The sequence below is a fragment of the Helobdella robusta genome, assembly GCF_000326865.2.
Source record: "Helobdella robusta unplaced genomic scaffold HELROscaffold_53, whole genome shotgun sequence".
NCBI classification, from domain to species: Eukaryota; Metazoa; Annelida; class Clitellata; order Rhynchobdellida; family Glossiphoniidae; genus Helobdella; species Helobdella robusta.
Window position 1 is genome coordinate 273,732 of NW_008705278.1, and position 17,633 is coordinate 291,364.

Sequence of the window (17,633 nt, forward strand, 5' to 3'; positions counted from 1 at the left end):
ATGTTGAAAGAGTTGCAGTCTTAATTAGCTGTGGAAAAGAAGAATAGTTAATTGGAGTTCCCCAATTAGAAAATGGTGCTGGCAGTACAATTGCAAAATCTGTTTATTCAGAACTTGGAAAGTGGGGTGCACTAGACAAGATTCAAGCAATCTCCTTTTACACAACTGCCGTGAATACTGGACGCATTAAAGGTGCTTGCGTTTTATTAGAGCAATTGATGGAGAAAAAATTTTTGTATCTTCCATGTCGCCACCACATTTTGGAGGTAGTGTTGAGATCCGTTTTTGATGCTGTGATGGAAAAGACTACAGACCCTCAATCGGATATTTTCAAAAAATTTAAAACTGAATGGAACAACATTGATAAAAAAATTTAAATCAGGAGTTAAAGATAAAAGTGTAGCCAGCAAATTGATTAATCCGGGTCAAATTTCAAGTCATCTTCTATAATAATTAACAGTTCATCATCCAAGGAGCAATTACAAAGAATTAATTAATCTTTGTCTTATATTTTTAGAACGCTTTCCGTCAGAAAACATCGTGTTTGCGGCTCCTGGTGCTTTTCATCACGCAAGGGGGATGGCAAAAGCAATATATTCGTTGAAAATATACCTTTTCAGAGAACAGTTTCAACTGACAATTTTTGAAAAGCAAGGATTCCATGATATTTGCCTATTTATTATAAATATTTATGTGAAAGTGTGGTTGGATGCTCCGAAACCTGCACTTGCTCCAAACCAAGATTTACAATTGTTAAAATCTTTGGTAAATTACAATAAAGTCAATAAATTTATCTCAGATATATCAGTTTCAAAATTTATCAACCACATATAGTACCTCAGTCCAGAGCAGGCTGTTTTTTCATTATTTGATGATTCATTAAGTAATTGTGTATAAAAGAGAATGGTAACAAAATTAATATCTCAAGCAAATGAGGATGAAGAACTTGATGACTACTGTGATATGAAACCACTAATAAAAATAAATGAAGTATCAGAAATATTGGACAAAAATGCGGACCATTTTATTTCATCACAATCAAGTAAATTTTTAAAAAGATTTAATATTAATGATCAAATTTTGCATACCAATCCAGAATTATGGAGTAATAACGAAGAATATAAAAAAAAGTTATTAAAAATAAACAAAATAAAACTTAAATCATGTTTCTAGAAGGAACCGCTTTTATTTTACAAACCAAAAACTGCGTTTTTTTCAAAATTTTCCAATTTTTCGAAATTTCAACTTCGATGAGGCACGGGTTAGCATTATCAAATTGAGTTAAAACTTTACAAATGTCATTTTTTAGTCAAGTGGCACAATTTAAGGGGTTCCCCCGATAAAATTTTGAAAAAAAATTTCTTGTGACCACCCTAAAGCATACGTACATACAAGCACACATATATATACATACATACATACATAAATACATACATACTTACATACATAAATACATACATACTTGCATACATACGTACATACATACATACATTTAACATAAATACATACATACATACATACCTACATACCTACATACACACATACACACGCACACACATACATTCATATTGATTGTTACTTTTAACGAAACAATGAATAGCTGATGATGTTTGGGAATCACAAAAAACTATTTATATAACAAAGATAATTTCAATAATAGCAATAATCATAAACTTAAAATTATGATGATAATAAAAATAGTAATAAAACTAATAATAATAATAATAATAATAATCCATCATCATAATCAGGAGAAGCTTTAAGAAGCAGCCCAATTATCATCCTTAAAAATATAATCATCATCATCATCATCACCAATATTATCTTTATCATAATCATCATCATCACTATCATCATCATCATCACTATTATCATTATCATCATTGTTATTATAATAAACAATCACACAAAAAGCTGTTCATTAAAATGTCATTTAATCATTGACAACAAAACGAGAGAGAGAGAGAGAGAGAGAGAGAGAGAGAGAGAGAGAGAGAGAGAGAGAAAGAGAAAGGAGAGAAAGGATTAATGAGTGTGTGTGTGTGGGTGTGTGAATAGGTGTGCGAGTGCGTGTGCGTGTGTGTGTAGTGTATGTGCGTACTTTAAGACTAACAAAATTACATAAAAACAACACGACGATAAAAATATATATATAGTAAAAATACATAAACACACACACACACATACACACAAACAAACAAACATATACAACATTGCATTAAAATGGCACGACACTAAAAAATATATAGAGTAAAAGAAACATACAACACCGGGACAGCAGCAGTTGTAAGCAACTAATACTTTATCATCAAAAAGAATTCGTCATATGCATTGAATGCAGCACAGAAAGACTAGCATACACAAACACATATAAACACATACCGAAACACACGCGCACGTGCGCACACACACACTACCACAAAGATATTATCGTACATCTTAGCAATATCATCAAAAAAATTAAATCCTGTTAACATAAAATTGACAGAACACACAAACACACAAAAAAGCACACACACACAAACACACACACAAACACACACACAAACACACACATGACAACAGCAACAAACACATCATTCTCATCTTCATCATCCTCATCTTAATCATCATCATCATCGTCGTCATCGTCAGCATCATCATCATCACCGTCAGTCACAATCACCAAATAAAGTGTCCTGAAACCATGGTAACATTGAATGTACGGAAAAGACACTCAATCCTCTTTCTATTGAAATCACCAGACAATAAGATAATAACAATAACAGCATTTATTAGTATTAGTACTATTATTACTACTACTACTACTACTGATGCTACTACTACTACTACTACTACTACTACTACTACTACTACTACTATTTTTCTTAGTGCTAGTATTAAGGAAAATAACACAGAACATTGACAGTGATAATAAGTAAGAACACTCAACAGCATTCCAGAAAATAATCTCTCCCTCTCTCTCTCTTTCTAAAAATATATATATATATATATAAATGTGTGTGTGTTTGCGTGTGTGCGTGTGTGCGCGCGCGTGCGTGTTTGTGTGTGATTGACATGCTGGGTACATACCCTAGAATTGCAAATAAATTTATTGATCAAGTTTTCATCATCCTCATTATCGTCACCATCATCGTCATGGAGTAACCATGTAAAATGAACGAATGAATGTATCTTTGGAGGAATTAACGAAACCATTGAATAAATAAAACATCTGAATGACAGAAAAAAAATGAAAAGAATGAGTAAAATATGAAAAAGGACAACCTAATGAATGAGTGGCTGAAAAAAAATTCTCTACTGTTCTCAAAAACAATTTGTTTTAATTACCAACTTTTTTAAAATTTCTATTACTTTTGTTTTTTTATTGATTAGAGGGCTTGAACAAACATACGTACACAAAAACATACAAACATACAAACATACATATATAAATACACGCATACATACATACAAACAAACAAACATACATACATACATACATTCACAATTATTTTTTGATAACATAGGTACTAAAATAGTTGAAAAATCCAGTAATCCTAATGATAAAATTTATATAAAGCAAAATATATCGTTGTTGTTGCAAAAGTTTAATTCATTTGTATTTTAGAAAACATTGCTAAGTGCCCTTCTGTGCGAGACCCTGTACACCAATATTATCTGTTTGAGCAGGGGCGAAATGATAGTTTTTACGGCTATTGTTTTTAACCAAGGGCTCGCACATACATACATACATACATACATACATACATACATACATACATACTAAAGATAATAGAATCATTTGGTTTTACAGGTCATGCTTTTGCGGACGACTTGCAAATTATTGTTACGAGCAGGCCAGATTCTTTTAAATCAGAATTGGACAAACTGGTTAAATGTTTGTCTGGGGTCAATAAGTGGATGCAAAACAATGGTTTAAAACTAAACCAAAACAAGACTGTTTTTTTACCAATTGGAACATTTTAACAATTGTAACAATTTTACCATTGGCAGCAACTTTCAAGAATAGATATAAATTCAATAACTGTTAATGATGAGGTCATCGCATTTTGTCAGACAGCAGCTAATCTGGGCTTCACGATTGATTCAGGTTTGTCAATGAAACAACACATTAAGAAGCTCTCAGCCGAATGCATGTTTCAAATCAGGAAAATCAATCAAATTCGACGATCCCTAGATACATCCACGTTGCAGACATTGGTTCATGCATTTGTGCACTCACGCGTCGACTATTGCAACAGTTTGTTTTATGACTTACCTGATTGATCCATGGCTGTACTTCAATCAATACAAAATCGAGCCGCAAAAGTTGTTGTTGGAGCTCTAAAATACGATCATGTGTCTCCAATATTGAAGGAACTTCATTGGCTAACCGTCGAAAAAAGAGTGTTGTTCAAAATTTCAACACTTGTCTACAGGTCTATCAACGGTCTAGCTCCATCTTATTTGTCTGACAGGTTCAAAAAGAGATCTTCAAAAGCATCTGGAACACACTTGAGGTCCGATGTTTCAAACCTGCTGTTGATCCCAACAACGAGTCTCCGTATAGGCTCTCGTAACATTGCTGTTTCTGGACCAACTGTTTGGAACAACCTGCCTGCTGCTCTCAGAAATCCGGACCTAAACCTGCATGACTTCAAGAAGAAACTGAAAACTCATTTATTTTTATTGTGATGCATTATTGGTTGATTCTTTCTGTTTAGTCGACATGTTCTAAATATTATTTCGTATTTTCGTTTTATTGAATCGATTACTTTTCTGTTTATGACCAAATTTTAATTTTATTTCTGTGCGATGTATTATGATTTCTCGTTTGTTATTTCAATTATGTTGTTAAGTTCAGTTTTTGTTACATAGCGCTTTTGAGATTCCTCTAATTAGCGCTTCATAAATGTTTCAATAATAATAATAATAATACATAAACATACATACAAAAATACAATCATACATACACATACATAATTTATATCTAAACAACATAAACTATGATTTAATTTTTGTAGTAATTACAAAAACTTGTATCTTAAAATCTTCTTCAAAATTTCAAAAAATTTAAATTACAATCATTTAATATGTAATATAAATATACATACAAATACATTAGATTATTATAGTAAGTTAATACTAAACCCAAATACATGTTATTGTTAATTAATTGTCAAAGTCATACATAAGGTTAGTCAAGTTATTTATTTATTTATAAGTTATTTATAAATAATTATCATTATTTATTGGGAATTATGATCATTGTGAAAATGTATATTTTACAATTACACTGTACATCTTCACTATAATTATTACAGCTATGTATGATTACATTGCAATATCATTACATTTCCACCTTTGAAACCAAGCCTTTGATTTGATCAAAGTTGAAAAAGCAGTGATATTTTTTAACAATTGTATCTACGACAGTCTTAGCCATAATTATATGTAATATATATACTATATATATATATATATGTGTGTATGTGTGTGTGCTTGTGTGTGTGTGGGTGAAATTTTATTTACCTAGATGACGTTTGGGTTTGGCGGACTCCAGAAAACCACCTCTCACACGCATGCTTTTGTTAGCATTCAGTTCAACATTCATTAAATTTTTTTTTATTCAAATTAAACTGATATTTCAAAAGTTATTATTTTTATTAACTACGTCTTTAAAATTTGCAACAACAGATTAGTGGCAGCATCTATTTAAAATCTGTTTTTTTTTCATTTTTTAAAATTTAAACTAACGACATGTATTTGTTTACGTTTTTACCTGGGTTTCACTAACCTTCACAAAACACCATTGCTTAAAAGTGAAGTTTCAATTTTAATAACAAAAAAATTCTTTCCTACTATATACAGAAAAAAACTTACATTATTACATCTTTACATTATTTACATACTTTCTTACATTCTATATGTATATATATATTATTCACACTTTATAGTACTCCAGTATTGAATTACAAATAAAATAGGCCCTACCGTATTGTGCCCGTTGTAAACTTGAATAGAAGAAAAAGCGTTTTATAAAACCACTTATCCATTATATTTTACACAAGAAACCCGAAGAAATTCCTCCTTGGTGTCATTTTTTAACCTTTTGCTACAGGCAATCGATCAGTTGAACAACCAATTGAGCTGGGAGAATGGAAAAAACATAGAAAAATCACCATATTTTGAGTGGAGACTACATTTTGTAGATAAATATGATAGTGGTTGGTGAGACAAACACTCTCCTGTCTACGCTAATATCAAGTGTTATAATCTAATTTCAATTTATCCTATGTTTTAGTTCAATTCCATATAGTAGTATAAACATACTGGTAGGCATGTTCAAACTGTTACTTATAAACTGTGTATTTATCTCTCATATTAAGTTCATACAGCAGGTAATGTAACATAATGTAAAATCACACATGCCTATAATCAACACGTACTATTTAACAAATTGTCACATTGATTATTTTCACGTAACAACAATATGTCAAAAAAAAAAAAAGTTATGACAGAATAGCATTATATATCATTTGCGGTATATATGATTAAAACGTATTTGAAAATACACTCATATATAACGTATCTATACATATACTGTATGTGTATATGCTATAATTCGATACATACCTATACTTCAATGAGTTGGTTGGTTGGTATGTTTAGTATTTACGTATTTATGTAAAATAAGACAGTAGAATTTTAAGATTAATTATCTATACCTTGTGAAATTAATTATTTACGTTACTTGCTGAATAGATTTTTTTCATTTTCGTTACTTAAAATTTGCATGTTTTATGAGTAAAACAGCCGTTATGTGTTATAATATGTTCATAAGTTCATTCGTTTGTTTAAACTTGCTGTCATTATTATATTTTTAAAGAGATGATTCAATCTAACACTTAATTTGTACTTTATTTTATCAAGTTAATATTTTTTTCAAAATGATCTAAATCTCTATTTTCCTTCTCAATTTACATCACATCGATTGACATTTACTCTTCTTTCTGAAAATGAAATTTATTCTGAGTTGGAGCTGTCTTTTTTATTGAATTTAATAACTTCTATCATTTTCCTGAGACAAAGCCTCGGATCGCATATTATTAACAAATATATAATATATAAAATTAACATACAATCTTACAATTACTTTTACGCACTTACACACAAATAAACACAAACACACATAGATAAACACAATACTCACATTTACACACACACACACAAATACACGCACAAACACCCATACAAACACACATACGTAATACGCCTAGACCATTTTATAGACATCCACATAAATTTCCTCATGTAATAACAGTAGTTTCGATTTTCTCCTCACTAAGTGCTGGTTAACACGAAATTACATGCTCTTGTTATTTATAACAATCATTAATTCTCATACGACTATGCACTGTTTCACTATAAAAAAAAAGTTTATTTAATTCCAATATTTTACTTAATTTTTATTATTTGTTGTAAATCTGTTTAATCAATTAATTTTTAAATTTCGTTATCTGATTTTAATTTATTTTGATCAAAAAAGTGTGAATTGTGTCAATTTTTCAAAAATATTGTTGAATGAATTAAGAGTTTTACATAAAATTATGAAACAAAATGTTTCTGTAAACTCTCAGTTCAAAATAAATGACGTCACGTTCTTTAGATTAAAAAAGCATTCGTTAATATAATCTGACAGTTTGAAATTCAACGTTATAACTTGATTTCCAACACTTTATAGAATAATTTTTAAAAATGTTTCAAATGTTTTTAATAATTTTAATTTGATTTAATTAAAATATAACTAAAAAGTAGAACAAAAAGTTATCGATTGATGAATATTTTATGTAATAGAACTTCAAAACGTGCCCTGCTGGTGGCTTTTTGAATTTTAAATTCCGACAATGGCGTCATTCACGATTTCAAAAATAAATAAACAAACACTTCGAAAAGCATTTATCCGATTTATCCGTAGTTTCGCTTCACAATGGCCTTTACTGTAAGAAATTTCATATTTACGTCAAGAAATTTTATATTTATGTTAAAAACTTTCATAATACTAATAACCTTTTCATCGCTAACGACTGGCGGAGAAATTGAAATCATCCACGAATTTCCCGAGGCCCAGCTTCCGACTCACCGAACGATTTATGTCAGGTTAGGAAATCAGATTAATTTTCCATGTTTCGTCGTAAACGTATCGTTACCGAGACGCGGAATGAGGCTGGTGCCACTGATGATGGAGGCCGTCTGGAAAGGGCCGACCGGTGATATCATATTATCGGGTAGTGTCGATTCGATGAGGACGAGGATCGATAGTGTTAAAACGATTTGGGTCGGTAAATTATGCTAAAAATCGATCATACTTTAAGTTTAGAGTAATGTTGATTTAATTATTTATAAATCGTTTCGATGTTCTAGTTTATATGTACCTATATATGAGGTGCTAATCAAATATGAATAATTAATTGGTGAATAAATCTGTATACAATTGTTTCAGTACATTATGGTCTTAAACACTTTTTCTGTAGCTATTTTTTTTATTATTTTCACATCGAAAATTGTAAATTCATTGTAGCATTTTCTTTTATGATTGCTTTTCAAGAACATTCATTAACATAATATATTCAAAAATCATGAAGTAATAATGTTTTATTTCACTAGCACACTCATTAATGGTTCAACATATTATAAAATCAACAATATACGGCATCCACCTGTCCAACACTAACTGGACATCACCATTGAAATAAGATCGCCTCAGCTAGAGTAAAGGACACCGGTTATTTCACCTGCATCATTCCATATGCAAAAACGAAAACAGTGGAACACGTGGTTGACCTGATAGTGTATGACATTCCTCACGTGGCCCTCGAGACCCCGTTTGTATTTAAAGTGACCAGTAGCTGTCCACACCAAACTCACCTGATGGCCGATTTAATTGACCAAATCTATGAACATCTGTGTGGAAAACCAGATGTTAGTCAGCAGTGGAGGCAGAGTTCGTTTTTTTCTTTATTTTGCAACTTTGAAATACGCAAATCTGCTAACAAATTACACTTAATAGTTAAACTTCTATGCCACAAAGGCTTACATTCACATTACACAACCTTTATAAATTTTTTTGTACAAACTCAATGTACCATATTATCATGCACGAACGGTGTATAATTTTTCTTAAATTTCTGGCAAACAGTATTCGATCCTGACCGTCACTGAATTTAAAGTAATTGTTATGAAATAAAAAAAAAACATTAAATTTTATAAAAATAATAATTATATTTCACCGAACAACATTAATGATTCAGACTGCTTATACAACATCTCACTGGTCTGCCAACCCTACAAAACCTACGACCTCATAATGTCTGAAAGGAATGTCCATCTGAAAGAAATTGGCCACGAAAACCTCTCAACAGTCATTGACAAAACTAAGGAAGAGTACAAGGAGCTCAAATTTAAAATGCCAAAAATTAAAAAGGTGAAATCCAAAACGATGAATGAAAACGAAGCAATGGTTATGTTGAAGATAAAAAGAAGTGTCAACCAAATTAATTCTACACTTCATCAGTTCCATTCGCAGAAAAACATCGCAATGAATGAAAAGTCAAGCAAAAATTCTATTCGTCCTACACAAACAGATAATACTTTATTTCAAACAAAGTCAATTTTTAAAACTTCTACTTTGTCCCACCTTAAATTAAATAGTTCAACTATAAAATATTCAATGCAAGATCAGTATAAATCTACGTCAAGCGATTTAAACCAGACTATTAAATCTATCAGTTCAAATCCGAAATTTTCGACAACTGAAGCTTTCCTCTCAGCGGATGAAATTGGATTAAGCGACGAGGAAAAAATCCGACGTCGGCGCATCAAACTTCTGAAACTGCTTTTAAACGCCGTCGAGAACGACACCGGACCGGATCTGTCTCTTCTGACATCTACCGAATCGGTAACCGTTGATTTCCTTCAATTCGATGTTGTCTCGAACAGTCCGGAGTTATTGGTTCCTACTACGACTACTCCATACGTGTTCACGTTCACAACTGCTTTCGTCAGGGAGGAGGACAGGGAAAAAGAGAAATTAAATGAAATATACAACGAGAAGAATACTCGACAGATTGCAGTGATGTACCTTCTAAAGTCACCGGATCCTTTGTTCGATCCACTAGATTGCTCTGATGAGTGCACATTCAAATTGAGAATCCACCATATATCTTGGCACACTGATGATATCTTCAAATTAGTGAATTTCATTGCTCTATCTTCGCATTTGCCTAATGGCGTTCATCTCCAACCGGAAACCATTTTGAAGGGAAGGGTCATTTTGTTTTGCTACCCTGGATTTTCTCTGAAGGTTCTTATGTTAACAGTTCTTTCCGTTTTAATTTTTTCATGTTTTAATATTCTGTTTATCAAATTTTATTTTTAATAATTATATTGCTATTTAGAATAACTTGAAGTAAAACTACAGCAAATTAAAAAATAAATAAAACAATTTTAATTTTTTAACTTATTTTTGTTTTAACAAATCCATGCTATTTTATTTGCCATATTTTTTGTTCACATTTCTTGAGCAGGGGAATTTCTGCTTGCCTTGCCTTCCTGGTTCACACAACAGTAGAAATTTTTTTAGCAGATGTGAACTCTGTCCTGTTGATACGTTTCAAGAGAGTTACGGAGCCAGGGTCAGAGTTCATTCTAGTTTTTGTAATTCATTTATATAAACTCAACATGAAACTTTTGGATAAATATATTTTATTTAAGTTATTTTTAATTTTTTTGTTTATTAGATTTTATTTAAATTTTATCTTAATAAAATAAACTATTTAAAATCGCTTGCATACAAATAAAATGCTACGATTACTTAAATTATCATGAAACTTAATTAAATTATCATCATATAGGCTATTAAAAAATATAATTTGAAAAATAAACGACACATGAAGTAAATGATCAATAAATAGTAAAAGATCGCTGTAAATATTTCTCAAAGGAGTGTCTGAAATGTCCAAAGGGAACCCGCACAAAGACACAATTGGGATCCTACCAATCACAGGACTGTATCATTCAGGACGATGTTGTTCCGTACTGGAGAACAGCGACCACTCTTTCGTTGAAAATATTCCTCGGACTGCTACTCTCAATTATAACTTTTGGATTCTCTTTCCTGTTTTGCGAGTACATGTGCCATGATAGTAGGGCTGAGGAGAAGAACGCGGTTTGGGAGGATTTGGATGTGCTTAGGATTAGGAAGGAGTTTAAATTGGAAGATAAGAATATGGTCAAGTTGTTAGGTTGGTGTTTGTTGTTACCCCTTACTTACGTTTTTCAAATTTTCGTTTTGATGGGCACGCAATGCGAAACGCGAGGTCGGTCAACTTGACCTCCGTACTAGAAAATATAATCAAAATAATTTCACGCATTACAATTCGACAGTTTTTTGTTTATTTTATTACAATTGAAAGCATTTTATAGAAATTTTAATAAAAATGTCATTTGGTACGCAATTATAGCTTTTTGTTTTCAGAACTAAACAGCAATTAATTTAAAAAAATTAGATTTTAGTTGAATAATTATTTAATATTGCAAATAATAACTGCAAAGAATAAAATACTCAACTTTGATGAACTGCTATAGTTTTGGCAAATATTTGCATGTCTATTTATTTATCTTTTTATTTTTTTATATTTTTTTTTCATATTTAATGGTTTCTTCGCTAATCAGGAAGAGACAAAATGGAGCCAGCTCCCGGTATTAAACCGAAAACGTCAAACAAGAGGATCGGTTTGGTTAGAAATAAAAATAAGAACAGCAAAAATAAAAGTATGAAAATTAATTTAAATTTCAAAAATGAATTTGAAATGTAATTCCTAAAAAATGTTCTTAAATTAGTCGTTTTAATTTTAAATTTACCTGTCGGGTTTCACTTTTATTCTCCCAAACTACAACGCATGATTTTAATTTTACGTTAAAATAAAAATACAATTAAAATATTCAAATGACTATTTCGTAATAAGTTCGCCAAAAATAAAAACTTTTAATAAATGGAAATCGACTTGCAAACAATCAAAATTACACATACTCGCAGTTTTACTAAAAGATTTCAGATTTAGTAATTGGAAATTTCACGTAATCAAGTACTACTAGCCAAGAATTATTTCAAACTGCCACTGTTTTAAAATACATTAAGTCACATCACCAATCACTTTTTTATCAGAAATTTTAAAATAATTATACATGAATTTAGTTGGTTAATTAATTAGTTGATTAATAAGTCATTGAATCATTAAGTATTATAGTCAGCTAAGGCAATACCAGAGGATATTTTTTTCCAAATTAAGACTGATTTTTACAAAATTTTTACTCAAATGTAGACGCTAAAATTTTTGCTATAAAATTTAAATATCTTACCTGTTATTCACCTTTTCATTCAATCAATAATCCCATAAATTAAAAACTTATTCTTTCAACTCATCAATCACGGTATTGATCAGTTTATCATTAATCTCATCTTTCATTCACCAAGCGTTTCAGTTTTAACGATCCTTTCAATCATTCATACAAATACATTCGAAGTTCAATCACTCATTTATTTATCCACTTTTATACTCTCAGTCTTTCTTTCACTTTCAAATTTTCAATCATTCACTCTCACACTCATTCATCCACTCGTTCATTCTCACACTCATTCACTGTGTCTCTCTTTTTCCTGTTTCATGTGCTTCGCAAAGAAGTCCATGAATTCCTGTTTGCTAATCTTGTTGTCGTTGTTCGTGTCTAGCATGTTTATGAACATCTGCGGTTTTTTCCAAATATATTTTCCTTAATTACATTTAAATATGGTTGAATATTATGATTAATTATAGTTTTTCTCTGTTTCACAAATGCTTCATGAAATAAAGTTTTTTTAAAAAAAGTTAATTATAATTAGTTGTAGCCTTTTATTTAGTTAATTAAAAATTCGTCCGTTGTGTTTATGGGGTCGAATTTAAATAAGTTTAATTGTTGTTGAGACCACGGATGGAAACCAAAAAGCGCTAGAATCAATTAAACTACCAAATAACCAATTAAGATAAGCTTTCAACAAACTCCATCATTAAGGTAGCTGATCAAGAAGGCAACTTGCCAATCCATATAAGAGCCAGCCAACGGTATTTATAAAGAACCAGTTATTTTATCTTTCACAACTCACCGACCAAAACAATAAAACGACTAAGCACATTACTGGATCAAATCAACCGACCAGCCACGTAATTCGCCGATCCACAAATAAACCATCCAAAACATACCAGCCATCCAATCAAACAAGCAAAATCAGCCCATCGCACCTTAACTTCCTTGTCGATTTCAGACTTTGACAACTTTTTCTTTGACTGGTCAGCCTTGAGAAACTCCTTGACCACAATCGTGATCTCTTTCCTATCCAGGTAGCCGTTCTTGTCCTTGTCGTACAGATCGAAGCAGGCAGCTAGGTCTTCCATTGTTGCGTCGGAGCTTGTCGAATCTATCGAAGCTTTATGGGCCATTTTTCACTTTTTTATTCTACGAAAAATATATTTTCAATATATTTTTGTAACTCGAAACCAAATTTTTATTCGATTTAATAATTTGCGGAATAATTTTTTTTTCCCATTTGAAATTTTCAAAGTATATAAATATGAATGAATTCTTAAAATTTTTAAATTTTAATATTTCAGAGATAATTAATAAGTAGTAAGATTTAAAATATAGTATTTTTATAAAATGTTGTGATTGTATGGCGAATGAATAAATTCGCCAGTTAGTTGATTTGGTTGAATAAAAAAAAAATTAAATTCTTATACTACTAGTTTATAAGAGCTCCAACTTTTTTCAATGTCGGGTTGATACTTTGCTTTTTTTTATTTTTACAACGAAAATGCCAAATAATTTTATAATTTATTTAAAAACAAATAAACAAAAAAGTTCTTTCCCATTAAAGCATTGTTTTTATTTCAGATTGTATGATGACGTAAGTAATTATTATACACCTCCAACTATCTTTGTTTTTTGCTTTCCGTAGTGGCTATCTTCTTCATTTTTATTCTTAGAATAAATCATCAAGATTATTATTAACATAGAAGTCGTTAATTCGATTAATTATTATTCACGAGTTCACTCAATCTATTATAGTTCATTCGCCATACTGCTTCTCGGTTAGTTTGTTCCCTGTCAATTCCAGCTTAAATGCTAAATTACCTGACAGCCTTCTTTTCTTTTTGATTATCACACCAATTTTTAGTCGACTTTGTACTTTAAAACGATGTTTACCTGTCTAAAAACTGAGTTTTACCCGCTCACAACGAGAAGCTATGCCCTGATCTCTCGGTCCCTTGGCTCTCCTCAAGATCCGCCACTGCATTCGCGGCTATGTTGTAACTTGCTCGAATGCTATGTATACATAATTATTATGGTTTTAAACAAATATGACACAACGATTCTATTGCATTAATAAAATATCGATTTTCATTTATGAGTTAAGTTAAAAGTAGGTTAAGTTAAGTATAATCCTGTTCTATTTTTTCTAATCTTTTATAAAAAAAAGCTCTGTCGAACGCAGAACTGCCATCGTGCTGCTATCTATACCTGTAATTAAAACTTTGGACCACAAAGGCAGTACAGTACAGACCATACGACACGCATATACATTCAGGTTACGAACAGACGGTATTCGAACCATGTCCTCTCGTATAATTCAGCGCGAGACTTTGCACATCTACTGACTGAGCTAACTCGATAAAATATTAGTTGTGTTTAATAGAATTGATACATTTTGTCATTTTTATGTATAAGATAAAACTAATTGAAGTTTGTTATTTTCTCAAACATAAAGATTTTTATCCCGTTTTCACTTTTACAAATGTAAACAATATATTGTTCTTTGGTATGTTTATTACAAATCGTTTGAAACACAAATTTTGATCAACTGGTAAAAAGATCACCCGTTAACATCAGATATATTTATTTTGAGTTTGTTAACTTAATTATATAACAAACAAAAAACATGTTTCAATTAGAAATAATTTATGTTTTCATATTATTCAAATATAATTTTGCTGTTCAACAAGCCGTAACGACGTGTCCAGCGTGGTGCCACGGAAATCAATGTGCACTTGAATCGTGCTGGATTGATATATTAGATGATCAACACCCTGAAATAAGAAATATTTCTTATCTAATGCCAGTTAGTTTTCGCTTCAAAAAAATTGAGGTGGGAAAAATGATGCCTTCCTTTTTTCAAAAACGTAATATCCAGATGTTGCACATTGATGGTTGTAAAATTGAAGAAATTCCTCAAAACTTGTTTGCGAGCGTTACAATTTTGAATACAATGTACGTAGTTGATTGCGATGACTTTAATAATAAATTTTGGACTGATGAACAATTCATAGCTCCGTTATCTGAGATTTTATATGGTTTAATGGTTGATGGTCCGAGTGTTCCAACGGCCGGTTATAACGAAAATATTTTAAAAGTTTGTTTCATCTACAAACATTGGATTGTATAATTTTTTTATCATTTTTTAATATAACGGCTGCGGACGAGCATTCAACATATAAAATATTTTAAAATTATTTTGGAGCGCTGCATTCTTTAACTTTTCTTGGCTAGGCACCTCTGAAACTTACCTACAATTTCTATATTAATAGCTTTCAAGGTGAAAAATGAATTATTTTATGATAGAATTTAAATTTAGTAAAAATAATTTCATTTTATTGGAAATTAAGAGCAAGCAGTTTGTTTTTTTCAGGATTTTACACAGCTCTCGAACATTTATTTTGGTGCAGAAGTAACAAATGTCGAATTTTTGAAATATTTAAAAAACGTCAAAAGATTACATTTTAGTGCAACCAGTAGCGATGTTTATGAAAAATGTTTAGCCATGGAAAATTTGCATGAAACTTTAACTACCTTATCCATTTTGTTAGGAAAGGCTTTAACGTTAGAAGCTGAAAAGTTTAAAAAATTCAAAAATCTCAAAAGTATACAGGTCGTTGGCAGTCCTTCAAAAATCCACAAAAACATTGTTAAAATTTTAGACAGAGTAAATATAACTTTTGTTGACGATAAATTAGCTAGAGATTATTTCGAAGAATTGAAAAAGTTGAACAAAACATCAACAGAACAAATTATTTCTAATACTTCAAAACCTCGTCCGAAAACTAATGAACGTGAAAGAAATTTTTCTGAATCACCAACATTTTTAAACGATTTTCCAAAAGTTTTGAACCTACAAGTTAATTATTTAAACGAAAGCAAACTTGTTGTAAGCTGCCAAGTAACAGGAGGCTCTCAATTAAAAGTTTATATAGTTTTTCCAAACGGGACGAAACTAATTTTTTCCCTGTCATATGAAGATGATTTGAATTCAATTGTACATTATGAGGAGTACTCGGAGTATAATAAAGTGCGAGGTTATTACACGTGTCAGGTAGTGAATGAAATCGAAAAGTCTAAAATTAGAGGAACTTACCTGGCTAGGTATTATTTTACGAACATTTCTAACCATTTTCATTCATTTGAATTATCAACTGCAATTTGCCTCTTAATGGCTCAAAAATTTACACACACTATATATCGGAATATTTTTCTGAATGCTGAAAAAGTATAAATGTAGCAACATGTTTGGGCTACTCTAGATTTTGAATCGTGTTTCCTTTCAAATTCTCTTCAGTATTTTCTCAGAGGTTTCAACCACAACAACATCACTAAATACAGGGTATCTAAATACCTTTTGCATACGAGCCTGGTTGTTGCAACGACAGTGCCAATCAATTTAACCGGGGCTACTGAAAGCAGGAGAAGGCAACCGTCTCCACTTCAACTTGTGTAAGTTGAGGAGGGTAAATTATTTAAAAATCTGGTTAAAACTAATCTAAGCTTTAGACCTATCAATATAATAAAGACCATTTGCTACCAACAACGTTAACAGGTTGTCTTTTTTTTTATGTATAGCAAATAATTCTAAATCAACTGAAAAATTGACCCAATAAGAATTTGTTCCTCCAACATTCAAGGGGGAAAACCCCCCTGCCATATCCATTACACTGTCATTCAAGTTTTGTACAAGTTTTACGAAATATTTTTATAACTTGAAGAGCTAGAAAAACATAACAAAAATCGATATGGAAACTAACAAAATTAATAAAAATACATAATTTTTTGCACTAATTAAAACTTTAATTAATTCCTATCATAATAATATGGCTTAAACTTACTCAACGAGCACAACTTGGAACACACATTAAAGTTACTGTCTACTTCGTTATTGCAGCCATTAAAAGATAATATTTTATTTTTTATTTTATTTACTCATTAAAAATTAAAGTTAATTTTCAAAATTCTCATTTAAATTTCCATCGTTTTCGAAGCACAATTGAAAACATTCCGTAAATAAAATACACAACAAAAGAACACATTGCATCAGCAAAGAGTGGATTTCGTCTGGGCACGTGAAACAATACAGACGAATGAATGACTGATGACAACCGAACGCAATAATTCATCGCAGGGCTTTTTTTTCTACTGCAGAGTCATAAATAGAAAACATTTTGAAAACTATTCTATTCAAAATTTCTCTGTCAAATTAAATGTGGATATATGAAATATACGAATACGGAATA

General features: G+C 30.8%; 3 protein-coding genes across 3 annotated transcripts; 2 read left to right on the forward strand and 1 right to left on the reverse strand.

Annotated features, from left to right (window-relative positions):
- Positions 1–7,972: 7,972 nt before the first annotated feature.
- HELRODRAFT_179241 (hypothetical protein) lies at positions 7,973–11,858 on the forward strand (the record flags this gene model as incomplete). Its single annotated transcript, XM_009028096.1, has 6 exons — positions 7,973–8,320; positions 8,740–8,986; positions 9,294–10,345; positions 10,569–10,676; positions 10,985–11,285; positions 11,716–11,858. 6 exons carry the CDS (start codon positions 7,973–7,975, stop codon positions 11,856–11,858), a joined length of 2,199 nt encoding a protein of 732 aa, XP_009026344.1.
- Positions 11,859–12,676: 818 nt separating this feature from the next.
- HELRODRAFT_179242 (hypothetical protein) lies at positions 12,677–13,517 on the reverse strand (the record flags this gene model as incomplete). The annotated part of the gene is made up of 2 exons (XM_009028097.1): positions 12,677–12,787; positions 13,320–13,517. 2 exons carry the CDS (start codon positions 13,515–13,517, stop codon positions 12,677–12,679), a joined length of 309 nt encoding a protein of 102 aa, XP_009026345.1.
- Positions 13,518–15,013: 1,496 nt separating this feature from the next.
- HELRODRAFT_179243 (hypothetical protein) lies at positions 15,014–17,488 on the forward strand (the record flags this gene model as incomplete). Its single annotated transcript, XM_009028098.1, has 4 exons — positions 15,014–15,193; positions 15,266–15,484; positions 15,761–16,441; positions 17,423–17,488. The coding sequence occupies 4 exons, from the start codon at positions 15,014–15,016 to the stop codon at positions 17,486–17,488; spliced, it is 1,146 nt and encodes a 381-aa protein (XP_009026346.1).
- Between the last annotated feature and the right edge of the window lie 145 nt (positions 17,489–17,633).